The 16,564-nt window shown below is 43.5% G+C and overlaps 4 protein-coding genes and 1 long non-coding RNA gene across 5 annotated transcripts in view; 2 read left to right on the forward strand and 3 right to left on the reverse strand.

Annotated features, from left to right (window-relative positions):
- The window catches only part of LOC119617296, a 4,325-nt gene extending 4,191 nt beyond the window's left edge, over window positions 1–134 (reverse strand). The window contains exon 1 of the long non-coding RNA XR_005233527.1: window positions 7–134. This is a non-coding gene — a long non-coding RNA (uncharacterized LOC119617296). The remainder of the gene's footprint in view (window positions 1–6) is intronic.
- Window positions 1–1,620, forward strand: part of LOC108249406 (mitochondrial carrier homolog 1) — an 8,580-nt gene extending 6,960 nt beyond the window's left edge. The window contains exons 6-12 of the mRNA XM_017438794.3: window positions 144–195; window positions 394–453; window positions 532–625; window positions 708–755; window positions 840–907; window positions 1,045–1,120; window positions 1,253–1,620. Coding sequence (XP_017294283.1) covers window positions 144–195; window positions 394–453; window positions 532–625; window positions 708–755; window positions 840–907; window positions 1,045–1,120; window positions 1,253–1,318 — 464 coding nt within the window. The 3' untranslated portion in view covers window positions 1,319–1,620. The remainder of the gene's footprint in view (window positions 1–143; window positions 196–393; window positions 454–531; window positions 626–707; window positions 756–839; window positions 908–1,044; window positions 1,121–1,252) is intronic.
- A 114-nt stretch (window positions 1,621–1,734) lies between these two features.
- On the reverse strand, window positions 1,735–4,573 carry ndufb11 (NADH:ubiquinone oxidoreductase subunit B11). Its single transcript, XM_017438795.3, has 3 exons — window positions 4,337–4,573; window positions 3,122–3,252; window positions 1,735–1,926 (listed from the first exon to the last, which is right to left on the reverse strand). The coding sequence occupies exons 1-3, from the start codon at window positions 4,508–4,510 to the stop codon at window positions 1,797–1,799; spliced, it is 435 nt and encodes a 144-aa protein (XP_017294284.1). The 5' UTR covers window positions 4,511–4,573; the 3' UTR covers window positions 1,735–1,796.
- Window positions 4,574–5,092: 519 nt separating this feature from the next.
- On the reverse strand, window positions 5,093–13,124 carry tbc1d25 (TBC1 domain family, member 25). The gene is made up of 7 exons (XM_017438815.3): window positions 12,977–13,124; window positions 11,309–11,418; window positions 11,074–11,228; window positions 10,849–10,976; window positions 10,119–10,307; window positions 9,753–10,028; window positions 5,093–9,636 (listed from the first exon to the last, which is right to left on the reverse strand). Exons 1-7 carry the CDS (start codon window positions 13,019–13,021, stop codon window positions 8,035–8,037), a joined length of 2,505 nt encoding a protein of 834 aa, XP_017294304.1. The 5' UTR covers window positions 13,022–13,124; the 3' UTR covers window positions 5,093–8,034.
- A 931-nt stretch (window positions 13,125–14,055) lies between these two features.
- ccdc22 (coiled-coil domain containing 22) overlaps window positions 14,056–16,564 on the forward strand; it is a 14,283-nt gene continuing 11,774 nt past the window's right edge. Inside the window, exons 1-3 of the mRNA XM_017438796.3 lie at window positions 14,056–14,432; window positions 14,517–14,694; window positions 16,174–16,306. Coding sequence (XP_017294285.1) covers window positions 14,383–14,432; window positions 14,517–14,694; window positions 16,174–16,306 — 361 coding nt within the window. The 5' untranslated portion in view covers window positions 14,056–14,382. The remainder of the gene's footprint in view (window positions 14,433–14,516; window positions 14,695–16,173; window positions 16,307–16,564) is intronic.

Below are 16,564 nucleotides of genomic sequence, written 5' to 3' on the forward strand. Positions count from 1 at the left end.
AAGGACCTGTTTTGTTGTGATGTTGGATTTAAGGACCTGTTTTGTTGTGATGTTGGATTTGAGGACCTGTTTTGTTGTGATGTTGGATTTAAGGACCTGTTTTGTTGTGATGCTGGATTGAAGGACCTGTTTTCTCTCTGCAGTCATGGCGGTTCGCTGCATGGCCCAGTTTGTTGGCAGAGAGACTAAATACGGGTAAGACCTGAGAAATTTACCTTAAACAATTAATTTACAGATTTATGGATAAATGTACACAGTTAAAGGATGAAAACAACGTGAGACGGAAATAAAATGCACGGCTCCATAATTCCGTTGGTATTAATTTAGATTTAACTCTGGATGAATTCTTTGTGTTTCGGTCTAACATGTTGATGAATTTTGTCTGATTTTCAGCGGCCTGTTGAGCTGCACGGTGAAGATTTTTAAGGAGGAAGGAGTAACTGGATTTTATGTGTGAGTCTGACTCCATCAGAACAGTTGTTAGTGGATCTCTCAGCCCCGTGGTTCTGACCCGTGTCTGTTTGTCTGCAGGGGTTTCGTCCCCCACGTCCTGGGAGAAGTCCTCTTCCTGTGGTGCTGCAACCTCCTGGCTCACTTCATTAACACCTACGCTGTGGATGAAAGTGTGAGCTCATCCTCTTTCTCCAAGGGAAACATAAAACTATGACCTTCTGTGTTTAACGCAGAAAATGTTCTTCCTGTTTCAGTTCAGCCAGGCCTTGGCAGTAAGAAGCTACACGAAGTTTGTGACGGGAGTAAGTTCATTCATTCGTTTGAGTCTTTTCTCAGACTCTTCTCAGCTCCTGTTGTTTTGACGCAGAGCGTTTTTTTAATTTCAGATTGCGGTGAGCGTTCTGACGTATCCGTTCACGCTGGTCGCTGACATGATGGCCGTCAACAACTGTGGGTGAGTTAACCCGCCCTGACCTAAACCAGGTGAATTATTCCCGTGAAGCCTGGAATTTGGTTGATTTGTGGGAAGAATTTAAACTAACGGATGACAGGAAGTCACCCTGATGCTGGACTCTGATTGGCTGTTTTCAGGCTGGTTGCAGGTCTTCCTCCTCGATGTCCCGTCTTTAACTCCTGGCTGCACTGCTGGACTCATCTCAGGCAGAAGGTAAACCTTCATTTACCTTTAAAGGGACGGTCTCAAAGATCTGAACTGTCCCTTTAATGAGACGTCCCTCCCTCCACCTGTCTGTCCGTCTTTTGAAGCTCATGATGCTTTTGTTTCCCAAACCTCCATCAGGATCAGCTCTTCAGAGGATCCAGCTTCTTTTTCCGTCGGGTTCCCCAGAAGGCTCCGCCCCCCTGAAGGCTCCGCCCCCCCATCCAGGACTGACATCATCATCATTACCTGCTGGGAACTTCTTCCTCTTCCTGCTCAGAAACATTCTCAGGAGCAGAGAGGATCCGGTTCTTTGGGAACCGGGGGACAGTTTTTCACTCAGGCTGATCGAACGCTCGACTCTGACGTCACGTCTTCGTCTTCATCTTAATCGCAGCTGGAGCGCAGTGCCAACAGAGACTTTTATTGTTTTTTTTACTTCATTTCTGATGTTACTCTGCTGACTTGTTTACATGTTTTTGTTTCATTAAACAGAACACTTTAATCCAGGTTTGATTGTTGTTGGAATCGTTTTAATAATTAGCTTTATTGATAAAAAACAAACTGAGGAGTTTCTCTTTGAAACGTTAAATTCAGGAACAAAAATGACTCCAAACACAGAGTTACACAATCCAACAAGATTAATATTTATTCTATCATAGTGATTTACAACAAGCTGAGGAGGTTACTCGTCTGCAGGGGGCGGCAGAATGATTTTGTTCGGGTCGTAATAATTCTCGCTGATGATCGGGAGACCCTCCTTCTCTCTGAGGACGATGAGCCGCTCAGCTTCCCTTCTGGCCCACTGAAACATCCTGGAAGAAACATAGAAGTCATCACCTCAGAATGTTAATTATTGCCCCACTATATGTGAGAAATAGAGACGCAGCCCTGAGTTTGGTCTCATTTTCTTTAGGACCTGCTCAGGTTCTGATCAGGTTCTGCTGCTCTGGAGCTACAGGTGTGTGTTAACACAACGCCAAGGTGGAAAGACAACAGCAATGACCTCAGAGAAACAGCTGCTGCTGCCCATCAATCTGGGAAGGGTCAAAGGTCATCTGGAGTCCAGCGTTCTACAGACAGGAAGATTATTCACAAGAGGACACTGAAGATCAGCTGACAATCAAACCAGGAGTGGCAGCAAATTCACCCCGTGCAATGCTTAAATGAGCTCCATCTCAGCCTCTACAGGCCTGAGTTAGCAGGTTAAAGGTCAAAGGTCGTGGCTTGATTGGAAGCCTCTTCTCTCTAAAAACAACATGGCAGCTCAACTTAGGTTTGGAAAGTTTCACCTGAAGGAACCACAAGATTTCTGGACCAGAACCAGACCAAAGGACATGTTTACCCAGAATGCACTGCAGCAAACACAGATTATCACAAACAGCTCATCCAACTAGGGATGGGCATCTAAAGCAAATACGCTCCCTCGTTGAGTAATTATTTGATTTTCTTTTCAAATATTTGATCCTACCCGCATCGTTTGGTTCCATTTGGTCCTGTACATCACACACACACACACACACTCTAAACATGAGACCAACTTACAGCAGTTCATGTAGTTATTTCATCCTCTACACCTGAACGGATTATTAATATAACAACAACAAACTGTTTACAAGCAGAGAAGCTCCTGAACAAGCGCTGATCTCATCCACCGCTTTCTGCTTCCCGTTCAGGTGAACTCATTCTGGCTGAAAAGCAGAGCTCACCTGCGACTACAGTTTCCACTTTATAAACTTTTCACAATAAAATATGATGGCCGAAACAGACGCTTGTTGAGGGGAGGGGGGGAGCTGTTGTGTTGTAAAAAAGCACTGTCTGTCCGACAGCTGAAACTTGGACCAAACAGGACAATGATCCCAAACACAGCAGCTAATCTACAACAGAACTGTCCAGAACCAGAACCTCAGAGAGCTGAGCTGAAGCAACGCTGGAAAGAAGAGTGGGCGACAACCAGGAACCCACTGAGAGTTCTGCAAGCTGAATAAAGAGAAAAGAGAAGGAACTCACAGCTGATCCGGTAAATAGTGGGTAAATACTCCTCCGAAAACGATAAACACCGAGACGCCCATGAAGAACACCACCTTCATGTTCCAGTCATCCTCCGCCGTGTCTGAGGAGAAGCCGTGGTAATCCGGGTTCTGATGAAAACACAGAGAAACACAAACAGACCTGAAAAACTCAAACAGAACCGGTTCTGGTCCAGGTCTGAATAAAGAGTCTGGAGCTACTTTAAGACGAGGTTAAAGTGACTGAAGGGTAATCTACCACCACTAATAGAGAAATATTCTTTAAAAAATTATAAAATGACTGTTTTCTGAGTGACGGCTGGATGAATAAAATCCTCTTATAATTTCTGTTGATTAATTTAAAATATTTAAATGTTTGTTTGAAAAACAGACTGGTTCAATCCGTGCTTTTATAACCCACTATTTATAGTAATATTTTCATTAATTTAACACAGGAAACTGACAGCAGCTGATTAAATCGTTTAATAACAAATCCTGTTGTTTTTCACGCATCTCAGCACATTTAAACTTCTGTTCCACACAGTTTAAGAGCCATAAACTCAGTAAATGTAATTTTATTCCTGCTGTACGTCATTTCTCTGATGGTTTGTCTTCCAACATGGCGGCTAAACCACTTGTGCACGCGCACTGATGACGTCAGACAAAGGTTTACAGTAAATTTAAAAACACAGAAAATACAACCAAATATGAAACATAAAAAAAACACCTTTGTAAAAACAATATACAAATAGCAATGAAATGTAAACAATAATAATACTAGTAATTCTTCCACGAAAACAATAAAAACAGTTTTTGTATTTTACTGAATGATTAAAGTTAGTTTAAAGCTGTAAACTCTGAAATAAATCTGTGTAAATTATTTACTGACTTTAATTTGAGCCAAAGGTTTGTTTTTTTAATATTTAATTTAAGTAACATTTTAAAATATAAAATAATTGAATATTAGCTTTTCTGTAAATATAATGGGCCCTGAATAAATAAAAATTAAATCGTAAAAAGTGTCGAATCTGCGGCTCTGAACGCGCTGAGCTCCGATGTCGTAAACAAACCGTCGGGCTTCAGTTAAACGTTTACCTGTTCAGGTAAAAACACGCCTGGTTCTGGTTCCGGTTCCGAAGTAAAATACTACACCTCTAGGAGGATCCAACACCGTTTGTGCTGCTCGGCACTAGAGTCCAGTTTCGGCCGAACTCACCTTGGCGAACGGGTTGACCTCTCCGTGTTCGGTGGACTCGTGCGGGCGGTGCACCTCCGTCACGGCCGCCGAACCGGCACCGCCGCTCGGTTTGGACTGAGACACGAAGCGGGCCGGCGGCACCGAGAGGGACCGGGGCAAAGCGAGCCCGAACCGTGACAGCCGGGACAACATTTTCCGCTGTGGCCTGAGAAGGCTACTGCTGTTGCGGAACCGGAAACAGACTCTTTGTTTCAGTAGCTGTGGAGGAGAGCGCCACCTCCCCCTGTGGCGGTCGGCGGTACTGCACCCTGACGCACAAAAACAAGTCACTTCAAACGAGGAAAAGAGCTGAAATATAAATATTAAACCAGAATAAATCATAAAAAAATCATTTGAACATGAATTACATTATAAAGTAAGTTAAAGGATTACAGAAAATTAATGACATAAAAACAAGTGTCTTCACATTTATGCATTTTATGCAATTTATCTTCTTTAATGACCTTTAGTTGGGTTTTGTAATGTGTAAACTTATTTTTCCTGTTTTTTGTTTTGTCTGTCATTGCTCATAAATGAGATTTTAAATCTAAAGAGTCCTTTCTGGTTAAATAAAAACATTAAATGACTGCAGCTGCAACATAACTTTTCCAACTGAAGACAAATAAAAAGGTTATAAAATCTAATATAAATATTAATGTAATTTTCAATGCAATAAAAAGAATTTGCCTTTTTTCCCCAGTCAGTTCAAAAACAAAATTCTGCCAGTCAGTTTCATTATTTTATTTTATTTTATTTGTGTCCAATATACAACCAGTAACATTGTTGTGTTTAAAAGTTGTTTTTTTGTGCACATATATAATTTCATGAGATAAAACATTTTTAAAAAGCACATATTTCCAGCTCATATTCCAACGATTTGAAGTACATCTGTTTTATTTTATTTATGCTGTTAAATACTGATCTGCAAACGGAGGCGACACCAGATTTATCCCCAAAAACAAAAACTTCAGATTTGTGTTCAGGAAACGAGCTCATGGTCATTAAAGAGACACAAAACCTTTTTCTTTCACTCCATAAATGTTTGAACATAAGAAAACACGGCAAAAATAAAAATAAGAAGTCTGGAAATTCCTGTTCAGCTTTCCTGAATCCATTCATCTAAAGAAGTGATGAAGATGAGGATGAGCAGTCTGAGGTCGAGTGTAAAAAAAGTCAAACATGCAGAAGTTTAGCTTCATTTTGGGATAAAAAGACTAAAGTTTGTTCGATTTAAACCCTAAAAATCCTCTGAGGTTCCTTCATGTTTGACCTCGTCTGGTTTACGACTGTCTCTGCCGGGACAGAAATGTCCTCGTATCCGTCTCCCAGCAGTTTCAAGAATTCGGTTTTATTTTTACCAAACAGCTCAGATAAAAAATAAAAAGTGAAGTTATGTTGAAGGAGACGCTTCAGTCCTCGCTGCAACACTTCACATTTGGGTTTAACTTTGATTAAATTCAAAATCAGCTGATATCAGGAAAATAAATCCCAGCATCCGGTGCTAAACTTCATGTTTAAACTTACATTTCAGAAAGACTTTAAAAGAGCACAAAGGAAACAACAAATCAAGGCTGAAGATTCAAACCTATGAGGCACTTTTCTGCTCAAACGGGAGCAGGTTCTGGTACCGACCCGGTCTGATAACACCAGCTGGACTCATCAGAAAAACAACAAAAAGTTTTATCTGTTAAATCTAAACGTAATGATTAACAGCTGAGCTAAAATCAAGTGTTTGTGAAGAGAAAAACTAAGAAACGGCGTAAAGCACAAACTGAACTTAAATTCAAACAGTTTTCATTCTCGGTGCAACAAAAATTAAAACCGTTTTAAGAATTAGGTCCTAATGTTACATATTACAGGCTTTTCAGATGTTTTGCATTTATTTATGACTTGAAAACGTTTCATGTCTGAAAACTCTGAGCAGATGCAACCAAGCTGCTGATTTTTATTTTCAGAACGATTTAAAACCCAGAATCTGCCGTCCTCTGCAGAAAAACATCATCTGATCTTTGGACTTTAGGTAGTAGCAGCAAAGTCACATTCAAAGTACAAAAAAAAGGTAATTGTGTAAAACATCTGGTGCGTTCTCATTGCACGAACCCAGAACCGAACATTGTTAAACCTCTGATTCCTCGCAGATAAATTAAATCAGGAACCGGAAACAGAAAAGAGGCCAGGCTCATGGTGATGAGATAAAAGGCAGAAAAAGACACAAAGATTATTTTGGCTCATCAGCGAAAAGCAAAATAAAATATGAAGAAGAAACTTTAAAAAGTAGAACTAATGAGCAACATGGCTTGGTTTAGACCAAACTGTTTGTAAAAGACGAACGCAGTCTCTCGCCGTTTGTGATTTCCTCGTCTCTGAGGGTCATCCAGATGTGTTGAAGCCAAAGACTTGGAGCTTCTCAATGCCACAACAACGCTCCCAAAAACAGCAGACAGCAAAGTGCCATCAGAAAGAAAAAGGTTTGGTCTCAGACGACCTGAAACGAACGTAAATAAAACAACACGAACATCGGAAAAGACGAGAAAAAGTCCCTTAAAACGAAACGTGTCCCTTAAAGTGCAGTTCCACTCCCCACCTGTGGGGGCAGGCTACCAAAACTGAGGCGATGTTATCATGAAAACGAGCTCGTATCTCACTGGGCTGCAGCTGCAGGCGACAGACTGCGAAGGAGTTTTAAAATGTCTTCGAACGTTTGAAAGAAATCTCAGTTTTAAAGGATTTAAAAGAGTCCAATCAGCCACAAGTATGAACTCCTGGCACATATTGGACCAAGTGAAAATTCGTGCACTTTCTGTTATTTCTTTTTATAATTTCATGGCTCCAGCTTGTCCCCGACAGTCGCAGTCCAGTGAGACACAACCACAGAGCTTCACTTTTAAAAAAACAACAACAACGGAGCCAAATGAACCTTTTTTTTCCTGTGTTTGTCTAACTTTATCCAGATCCTGTCACCAATAAACTTTTAACTTGTGTTGAAATGTTTATAACTGAAACTGTAACTGTTGTTAAACAAACAAACAAATAAGCTACAGCTCTGCGGCTATCTTAGGAAAATTTGTTCGAAAGTCAAACAACAGGAGGAGGAAACGGAGAACGTTTTGAGACGTTCACCAACTAATCACAGTCCAGACAGATTCTCCATTTAGTCAACAGTTTGCAGAATTATTCGCTAGTTCCACTTTTTATTGTGCTGGTGGTGACTTTGGAGTAACTCCATCATTAAAACAGACATGAACCCGGATTCTCTCGCTCCACCTTCTCCGTCAGAAACCGAACCCTGAACCCTGAACCCCAGCCGGCGGGATCACAGCGGCTGCGTCCATTTCTTCCAAACCGTCTGAAGCTCAGACCCTGGCTGCCATCGAGTCCAACACTTTGAATAACTAAAAAGACAGCCGTGGAATTTAATTCTTCATTAAAACTTTGATTTTAAAGATGCCCAATACTTGATTCCCTGTCGATCAGATACTTCTGTGGTTTAAAACAGAGATGAGAAGAAAAGCAACAATGGTTTGAAGAACCTCATGCGTCAGCAACCTCAGAGGATACGCCTCCAAATGAAGTCAACGCCCAGTTTCAGGACCGCTCACAGAAAGAAGGGAATATCGTGATGAGTACAGACAGAAGGAATATATGTGTTCAGGCATACGCAGGCTGCTCAGAGCTCATCAGGACGTGGGCGAGGGGACGGTCGTGGTTAGGTTATACGTTGAGTTTGGTGACGACGCTGGCGACGCTAAAGGGCTGTAAACGGGCCGGGCAGAGACGGCCGACGAAGGGGACTGCGGCGCCGCCGTTGTCGGGGAGTCCGAGCTGACCTCGTCCCCTTCTTCCGAGTCCCAAACTTCGCTCTGCAAATAGTCTGCAAACAGGGCCTTCGCTCTCTGCAGGACCCGGCTGAGGTTGTGGCGCCGGACGAGACGGTCAAAGTGCATGGCGATCTCGTTGTAATCCAGGTTGTTCTTCATGATGTGGTCCCGGTGCTCCAGCAAGATGGACAGGCACAGGAACAGCATGAAGGGGTTGCCTCTGCCAAACTCCTGAGGAGGCGGTAAGGAGCACGGTTTGATGCTGGCGTTGGGTGTGTTGGCTCTGCTGCCGACCGGGGACTTGTTGCCGGGAGACGACGGGTTGTCAGCCGACGACCTGCTGCCGGACAGCGAGCTGCCGCCGAAGGACAGGATGGGTGAAGACAGCAGGGAGCTGCTCTGGACGTGGGACGGAGAGGTAACAGACATTTTTACAGACGGTGCTGTGGTGTTTAACACCTGGGCAGGAGAAGTCAGCACCTTCGGGGCATTTCTGGATAAGGCCTCGCTGTCGTTGGTTGGGAACGGGGACAAGGATTTTGGAGGAGAGTCTGGAGAAACTCCTGGCCAGCTGGAGTTTGAAACTGAAGATGTGGGAGAGACTGAGGACCCAGTTTTCCAGACTGGTAGGCCACCAGGGAGGAGAGACTGAGACGATACTGGAGACAAGCCGCTGTCGCAGTTTTTAATGAGAGGCGTCCGTTCTCCCGGGTCGTCCTCACTGTCCACCGTGGACTGGCGGCTCGGGTTGTTCGGACCGTGGGGTTGCTCAGCATCCTCCATGTCAAAGCTGTCTTCATTCCTGGCTGTGTAGTATTTAAACTCTCCAAAGCTTGTTTGTCTTTGACAGCACCGACCCTGCAGATCCGACTTCATTTCTCGAGGACCGTCAGATTCGACATCACCCCTTTCCCGTCCAGAACCTACATCCTGCTTGTCTTTCTCCTCAGGGATAAAATTCCTGCTCAGATCTGGTTCTTCTCTCGATGGTCTCAGCATATGTCGCCTCCGCTGCGTCTCTTTTTGCTCCTCGTCGTCTTTGAGGCCGTTCTCAACCACGCCGTCTCTGCAGGACGGTGTTTTGTCGGGATCCGACAGCGGCCCCAGAAGCTCCACTTCAGTTTCCGGAGGATCCGGGGGCAGAGAGCTCCAGGTGACCTCCAGCATCCTCAGAGCGTCGTCGAAGGCAAACTCTCGTTTGAGCTCCAGCAGGAGCCAGCGGTAGCAGAAGAAGAGGTCGTCAGCTCCTCGGGACACCAGGTACGTGTAGAACTCCGGGTCCGAGTACTGCAGGAGCAGCTTCAGGTGCTGGAACTTCACGGACATGAGCTGCCCGTCCGGTCGGAAGTTTCCTTCCAGACGTTTCATGATGCCGCAGAAACAAATGAAGGTGTGAGCCTCGTTGTCCATCACTGCTAGTATAGGCGAGGCGATGTCACTCATCCCTTGACAGTAAGAAATCTGAAAAACAAGCAGGAAAAGTTACAGAAGATAAAAAATGGCGTCTAAAGAACCAACCAGTTATCAGGTTTTAGGTAAACCTGAAGTGGCAGAGATCCACCAGAACCTAAACCCACCTGAGGGTGTGTGATGGCGAACGTGGTGAGCAGGTCAGTGAGGGCGGTCAGGTGTGGACTGTCCTCTGAGCCCGCGTAGTACGGATGAGCTCGGTCTGTCCTCAGGACGTCTTTGAGAACGTTCTCGCGGATGAAGTCCAGCTCCCCGTGGCTGACCCGGGCCGTCCACTCCCTCTTCAGCTGCTCGTATTCCCTCGTCTTCCTCTTCATGTAGTCCATGCGCTCCTGTCCGCTCAGCCCGTCGGGATAAACGTTCAGGAGGTACCGCCAAACCACCTGACAAAACGACCACAGGTTACTCAGCATCTACAACCGCTCATCTCTGCTGTGGTGATACTCAGGAGCCTGAGGAACGTCAGGAAAGACCTTTCTCAGAGACGGCTCCACACCGCCGTGGTAGATCCTCAGCCTGAGTTCTTCGGGTCGGGTCAGCTGGCCCTGTCCGTTCAGGTAGCTGTGAAACTCCGAGTCACTCAGAGGAGGCTTGAAAGGTTTGATCTCCTCCCCGTAGGACCAGGTGAAGGCCTGCTGGACCCGGGTCAAGGTCCGTCCCACCTGAAATTAAAGACTGAGTCAGTGGCTCTTACTCTAAACCCGGTCCTGATGGAGCTCTAAACCCGGTCCTGTTGGAGCTCCTTTGAAATCCTCCCAGACTGCACACACCCAAACCCCATAGACTTCCACCGTATCTAAACTCAGATTTTTCCCATTAAAACTTGTTTTTGCCTCTCGGGGTTCAGATTTTTATTTTAGATACAACCTAAAGTTTTTTGCACAGCAGCAGTTTCTGTTGTTCAACAGATTCTTTTGTATTTTATTCCAAACTGAATAAAAGAATTTTGTATTTCTTGTATCAAAGTGAGTCGTGCTGAGACGTAGCTTTATTGGCACCTTTTAACGTTTCTTCAGAAATTTTCCAGTCTTTTTTTTCTGCATTATGATCAAAGTTGTGACCCAGACTCAGTTTTACGTTGAGCTGAGCAGAAGTCAGAGTAAAACAGATATCTGATGTCTGAAATCGTTTGGAGCTTTAAGGCAGAGACGTTAACGTTTGACTGGAAGCAGGAGGAGAAGAAACTCCTACAGCTGAACCCACCTGGGACAGTAAAGTCTGGGTGAAGGGAAGCGCTGCAGACGCCAGAGACCTGGTCCGTTCTGCAAGGAGCAGCTCAGAACCGATCACATCCTTGGGGCTGATGATGTCCCAGTCCTCCATAACAGGACCTGCAGGAAAACAAGAAGACAACAAGAAACCTCGATCTGATCCTCTACATGTCAGGTGGTATTCTTTGAGCTTTGAGGATAAAAGCAGCCTTCTTACTGTCCTCAGAGGGCTTCACGTCCATCTTCAGCTGCAGAAACGGTTTGGCTGCACTCATGAAGGCAACATCCAGGTCCCAGTCCGACAGCAGAGACAGGTACACCTCCACGCCGCTCCGGTCCCGGGACAGGTAGCTAATGTTGAAGTTACGCTTCCTGGATGTTGTGACACACACTGTAAGTTGTTAAGATGAACTCTGTGAATAAAAGGGTTCCGTGTCGGTGGGCTCTCGTACCCGTTCAGCTCAAAGGCTCTGATGAGGATGTGCTGCAGAACCTCCAGCGAGGTAATCTGAGGATCCACAGCGAAGGAGCGAAACTCTACAGGAAGAGCCCCGTCACACTTCTGTAAGGAAGCACGTCACACGCTGTGAAAATACAGCTGAAAACAGTTTCCTTCCACAGATAAATACAGACTTTCCTGTTTCAGGATTCACAGAATTATTTGTTTGTTAAATGTCAGAATAACAAGATTTTTATTCCTTTCTTCAAAGTCAGAAGTTTCCATCCATGTTCTTTAGTATTTGGCATCAGTGTCTTTAACCCGTTGGACTCGGGTCAAACGTGTCGGGTTTCCTTCAACAAGTTTCTCACAGCAGTTTGCTGAATTTTGTCCTGTCCTCCTGCTGTGGGACACTGTCCATCTGAAGACCCGTTTGACTGATGTCTTGAGACGTTGCTTTAATATTTCCACCTAATGTTTATCCTCATGATGGCATCTACTTTGTGAAGTTCTCCAGTCCCTCGTGCAGCAAAACAGCCCCACAGCATGAAGCTGCCACCCCCGTACTTCACAGCTGGGAGGGTGTTCTCAGGCTTGCAGGCTTCCAAAATGTAACGATGGTTATTATGTCCAAACAGTTGAATTTTAGCTTCATCAGACTGCAGGACATGTCTCCAAACATTAAGGTCTTTGTCCCTGTGAGCGTTCTCCCTCATTATTCAAAGATTTAACAAACAGGAATAATTTTAGGAATCATAACTGACTTAAAACAGGAAAGGTTTCGTTTGATTTAACGTTAGACTGTAAGAAAAAAAAAGGTTATGTATTTTTATACGGCGTATGTAAACATCTGGTTTCAGCAGTGCCTTCAAACTTATAAAAAACTAAGATTTAATAAGTTTAGACTTATTTATTACTCCATTTTAAATATAACTTTGGGTTGTTCTGTTGTTAAGAGTGGGTATATCCTATGCATTAACCTCCGCTAAGGAGGAATATGTTTTCAGTAGTGTTTGTTTGTTTGTTTGTAAATAAGATTACTCAAAAAGTAATAAATGGATTTTGATGAAACTTTCAGGAAATGTTTAGGTTTTCACAAACAACAAATATGACTAAATTTAGGTGCAATGTTTTAATGACCCTACAGCTGAGGAGGAGGTTTGCTCTGTGAGGGCTTCTACTTATTATTATTATTGTTATTGTTGTTGTTGTTGTTTGCTAATTAATGTTCATATTTTGATTGTTTTACTTTATTGTTCCAACCAAGTTCAATTTATATTACATTAATCTACCTTGTCTCCAGGTAATATTTGACGTCACGACCGCCGGTCGCGTGCACAAACAGACACACGCACGAAGCAGGGAGGTGACGTCACCCCGCAGCTTCAGTGAAACTGCTCCCGAGTTGGATAAAAAAACCTTCGAGATAAACGCCTGCTGATTTATCGATCCAAAATAAGCTGACAGGAAGACCTGATCGATCCGAACCTGCCGCCGCTCCAGACACAACAAACAAACAAAAACAAACAGCTCAGAGCCGACGAAAACAAACGCGTATCCGTCCGTGCTTCCTTTATCGGACGGAGAGAAACAAACACCGACAGAGAACCGGAGAACCGGAGGATAACGGCGCCGTTAGCCGACACCAGCGGCAGCGGCGGCGGCTGGATAGCCGTCCTACCTTCACTCTGACCCGGACCACCCCCCTCTCCTCCTCGCCTGCCATCTCAAAGAGTCCGTTCGGGATCAGAAAGGTTCCTTTTGTTTCCTCCTACATCGATACGGTCATGATGGAGCTGACACCGACCGAGCTGCTCTTCTTCTTCTGCTCCGACCGTCACAGGAAGCGGAAACAGCGCCACCTGCTGGGCGGAAGTGGTGTCTCTCCACAATAAAACAGAAACATACACTCATTTTAAAGCATCCATATAAATAAAGTTATACAATTATAATATATTTAATAATTCCTCTGAGCTGAACAGCTGCTGAGCTGTTAAAGCTAAAACAAGCAGAACACTAGCTAAATCCTAAAAGTAGCTAAACTTAGCTAAAATCTAAAGTAGCTGAAGACTAGTTAAAAGTAGGAAAATTGTTGCTAGAAATTAAAAGTAGCAAAAAGCTAGTTACAACCTAAATGTCAAAACACCAACTAAAGTAGCTAGACCTTAGCTGAAATCTAAAGTAAAAGAGTTGCTAAAATTAGCAAAACAGTAGCTAAAAGCAGCATGAGGTTGACCTCACTAAGTAGCATAATATTAACAGTAGCACAATGCTAATTATAAGTAGCAAAATTCTAGCTACATAATTGATTAAAAACATATGAACAAAGATGCAGTGTAGATTAAAGAAAATATCTTAAAATTTAAAACAATCTGCTTTCTGTGTATGTTTCACTCATTTAGTTAGATTTGTTTAGTTTTCATGTTTTTGTCTTAAATAAATCTCCAGGCTTTCTAAAATGTTTTATAGTTTTTCACTTAGCCTTGCTTTCCCCTTCATTTCCTGACAATTTTTATTAGATGAGTATCAATTTCGTGTTTTTTTTATTCTCCCTCAAATTAAAACACAAACAATCCTCAAAAGCGGATATATTCTCTTTTTGAAAGCAGATAATCTGATTTCCCAGCCATCAGCAAACACAACATCAGGTCATGAGACTGCCTGTTTTGGTGCATGCTGGGAAATGTATTTCCTCGGTGCTCATTCGTCTGAACATGTTGCGGAAATAAAACTCCACTTCCCAGAATCCCCCGCGCCTTTTTTTCGCTGATTACTTCCACCCTGAACAGAAAAATTGTCATATTTGTTGCTGATAAAGGAGGTTAGGTCTGTTTAATGAAAAAACGCAGGAGGTTCTGTGATTTTTAGGGAAACGTTATTCGTGTTTAGAGGTTTTTAATGAACCTGAGAGTAAATAAATAAATAAATAAATCGCTGTTGAAGTGAGGAGAAGATGATGAAGCTAGTTTGTTGCTAACAGAAGATGGAAGCTTCGTCTGTGTGAACCAGACTAAAACCAGTTACCTGATGGTAATAAACCACCGGAATATCTGCTTTAATCCTGCTGGTTAGATATAAACTTCAGCGATGGAAGAAGTTGATAAAATCCTGATTCACGCTCTGAGACAAGTCGGCACGTGAGTGTTTTTTTATGAACTTTATTTGTGATTGATGTTAGCTCGTTGCCAGGAGGGTGAGGAGGTCATGTTTGTGTCCCACAGAGAGGTGGCCGAGGAGGTCGACAGCCTGAAGCAGTTCAGCAGCGAGCTGATCGTGGAGGCGGTGGTCAGATGTGTCCGGGTCATCGAATCGGGCCTGGGGGGCGCCCTGCCCACCTCGCTGCCCCCCGGCATGTCTGCCCGCTTCCGGGTGGGCATGAGCCTGGCTCAGGCCTGTCAGGTGAGGAGCCACCTGGGACACATTAACCATTAAACCAGAGGTAGTCCGGTCAGCCTTACCCAGTTAAATAAAACTGAAAGGCGTGGAGAAGCTTTTAAACCTGACCTAGTCACTCTGCTTTCTTTGTGAGCTGAACTCACAGGCAAATCACTCTCCCTTCCCTCTCTTCAGAGGCTCGTTGGGATCTTCATTGGCTGGGTCCACATGCAACATGCATTTATCACACTCATTAAGGACAGTGGACGGAGACAGGTGGTTTGAGAGAGGAGCCACAGCTCATTGTAGTGATGTCATGTGATGGGGTCAGAGGTCAACAGACATAAGAATCAATGTACTTTTTGCTTTTTTTAAGATAAATATGGATAACAGCATAATGTCTTTTGCTTGAAGAGGTATTTAATGAGAGAACATACGGATATAAGATGTAACTGACTGTATTTTAGGAGCTAAAATCTGAACACATTTAGGGCTTTTAAGGCGTAAAACTGAAACGAATAAATAAGACTTTTTACGTCCCTTCAGAAACCCCGATGAACAATTTAAACATTAAACAGCATATCTTTTTTTACAGTTTCATGTAGCATTTAATCAAACTTACATCCTTATATTTATCTGAAAGAATCCTACGTTTTCTGTGAGAAAGTGTCGATTCTCAAGTCGGAAGGCATCTTATTTATCTCCATTGACCTTTGACCTCATCCCGTGACCTTTCATCACTACAGTTGTGGAAAATGGCTGAAAGCCTCCTTCACTAAACGGTTCTAAAATATGGCCACACTATAAGCAGAGTCTCTGACATGCATAACAACACATCTGTCAGGATTTCATGGTCAGAATAGTTAATTTAAAAGATTAATTATGTACATTAATCCAACATGAGTGTCATGTAAATGTGTCTGATTTAGCCGTTCAGGCTAAAGTTCATCTGCAGTCCCTGTCAGGTTGATGTTCAAAGGTAAAATAAAAACACATTAAAACAGATAAAGAACCAACAGAAAGCACATGACTGATAAAAGTACACAGGCTCGGATAAATACTTGCTTTGTTTTGCTCGTGTAACAGAACGAACTGTAGCTAATTGGTTAATTTGCTTGAAAGACGTGAAGCCAGCTGCTAATTTGCTGGTTGGGTTTTTAGAAAACCACTAATTATAAGAAGACTATCTTCTAAAACAACAGACTACAGAGCAGCGGTAACAACTACACACACATTCACTTAAACAAATAAGAACAAAAGAAACAGCAAAACACAAAGAAATAAACGAGAACCGATATATCCTGAACAAAGTAAATGTATATATTTGTTAAAAAAAGGAACTTTTATATCTCACTGTTTGTGTCAACTAAAAAATTTAATAAATTAAAACCAACAAACAGAAATGCTCAGAGAGCATCTTTTGGGTTAATTTAAATCTAGCAGACAGACGATGGAGCTCTGAGGGTTTTTGTTGTAATGTTTTCACTAACTGTTGGTTTCCAGGACGTCGGCTACAAAGGAGAGATCGGCTACCAGACGTTTCTGTACAGCAACGAGCCGGAGATCCGCTCGCTGCTCATGTTCCTGGTGGAGAAGCTTCCCAGAGAGCGAGCTGAGGCCTCCGACCAATCTGCAGGTACGCCGAGAACACACCTGTCCGTTAAAGGTGTCGGCCATTAGAGTCCAACTTCCTGTTTAAACCCTGAATGAGGTTTCTACTGTGAAGTCTGAGCTGCAGAGCTCCAACAGGACCGGGTTCAGAGCTCTAACAGGACCAGGTTTAGAGCTCCAACAGGACCGAGTTCAGAGCTCTAACAGGACCGGGTTGGAGCTCCAACAGGACCGGGTTGGAGCTCCAACAGGACCGGGTTTAGAGCTCCAACAGGACCGGGTT

Source organism: Kryptolebias marmoratus, linkage group LG8, assembly GCF_001649575.2.
Source record: "Kryptolebias marmoratus isolate JLee-2015 linkage group LG8, ASM164957v2, whole genome shotgun sequence".
NCBI classification, from domain to species: domain Eukaryota; kingdom Metazoa; phylum Chordata; class Actinopteri; order Cyprinodontiformes; family Rivulidae; genus Kryptolebias; species Kryptolebias marmoratus.

Coding starts and splice junctions, on each gene's coding strand:
- ndufb11 (XM_017438795.3), bottom strand. CDS start 4,510: ATGTTGTCCCGGCTGTCACGGTTCGGGCTCGCTTTGCCCCGGTCCCTC. Junction 3,253..4,336: donor AGGTCAACCCGTTCGCCAAG/GTGAGTTCGGCC, acceptor TGTTTTCATCAG/AACCCGGATTACCACGGCTT. Junction 1,927..3,121: donor CACTATTTACCGGATCAGCT/GTGAGTTCCTTC, acceptor TGTTTCTTCCAG/GATGTTTCAGTGGGCCAGAA.
- tbc1d25 (XM_017438815.3), bottom strand. CDS start 13,021: ATGGCAGGCGAGGAGGAGAGGGGGGTGGTCCGGGTCAGAGTGAAG. Junction 11,419..12,976: donor TGGTCCGGGTCAGAGTGAAG/GTAGGACGGCTA, acceptor GCTTCCTTACAG/AAGTGTGACGGGGCTCTTCC. Junction 10,029..10,118: donor TGGAGCCGTCTCTGAGAAAG/GTCTTTCCTGAC, acceptor TCGTTTTGTCAG/GTGGTTTGGCGGTACCTCCT.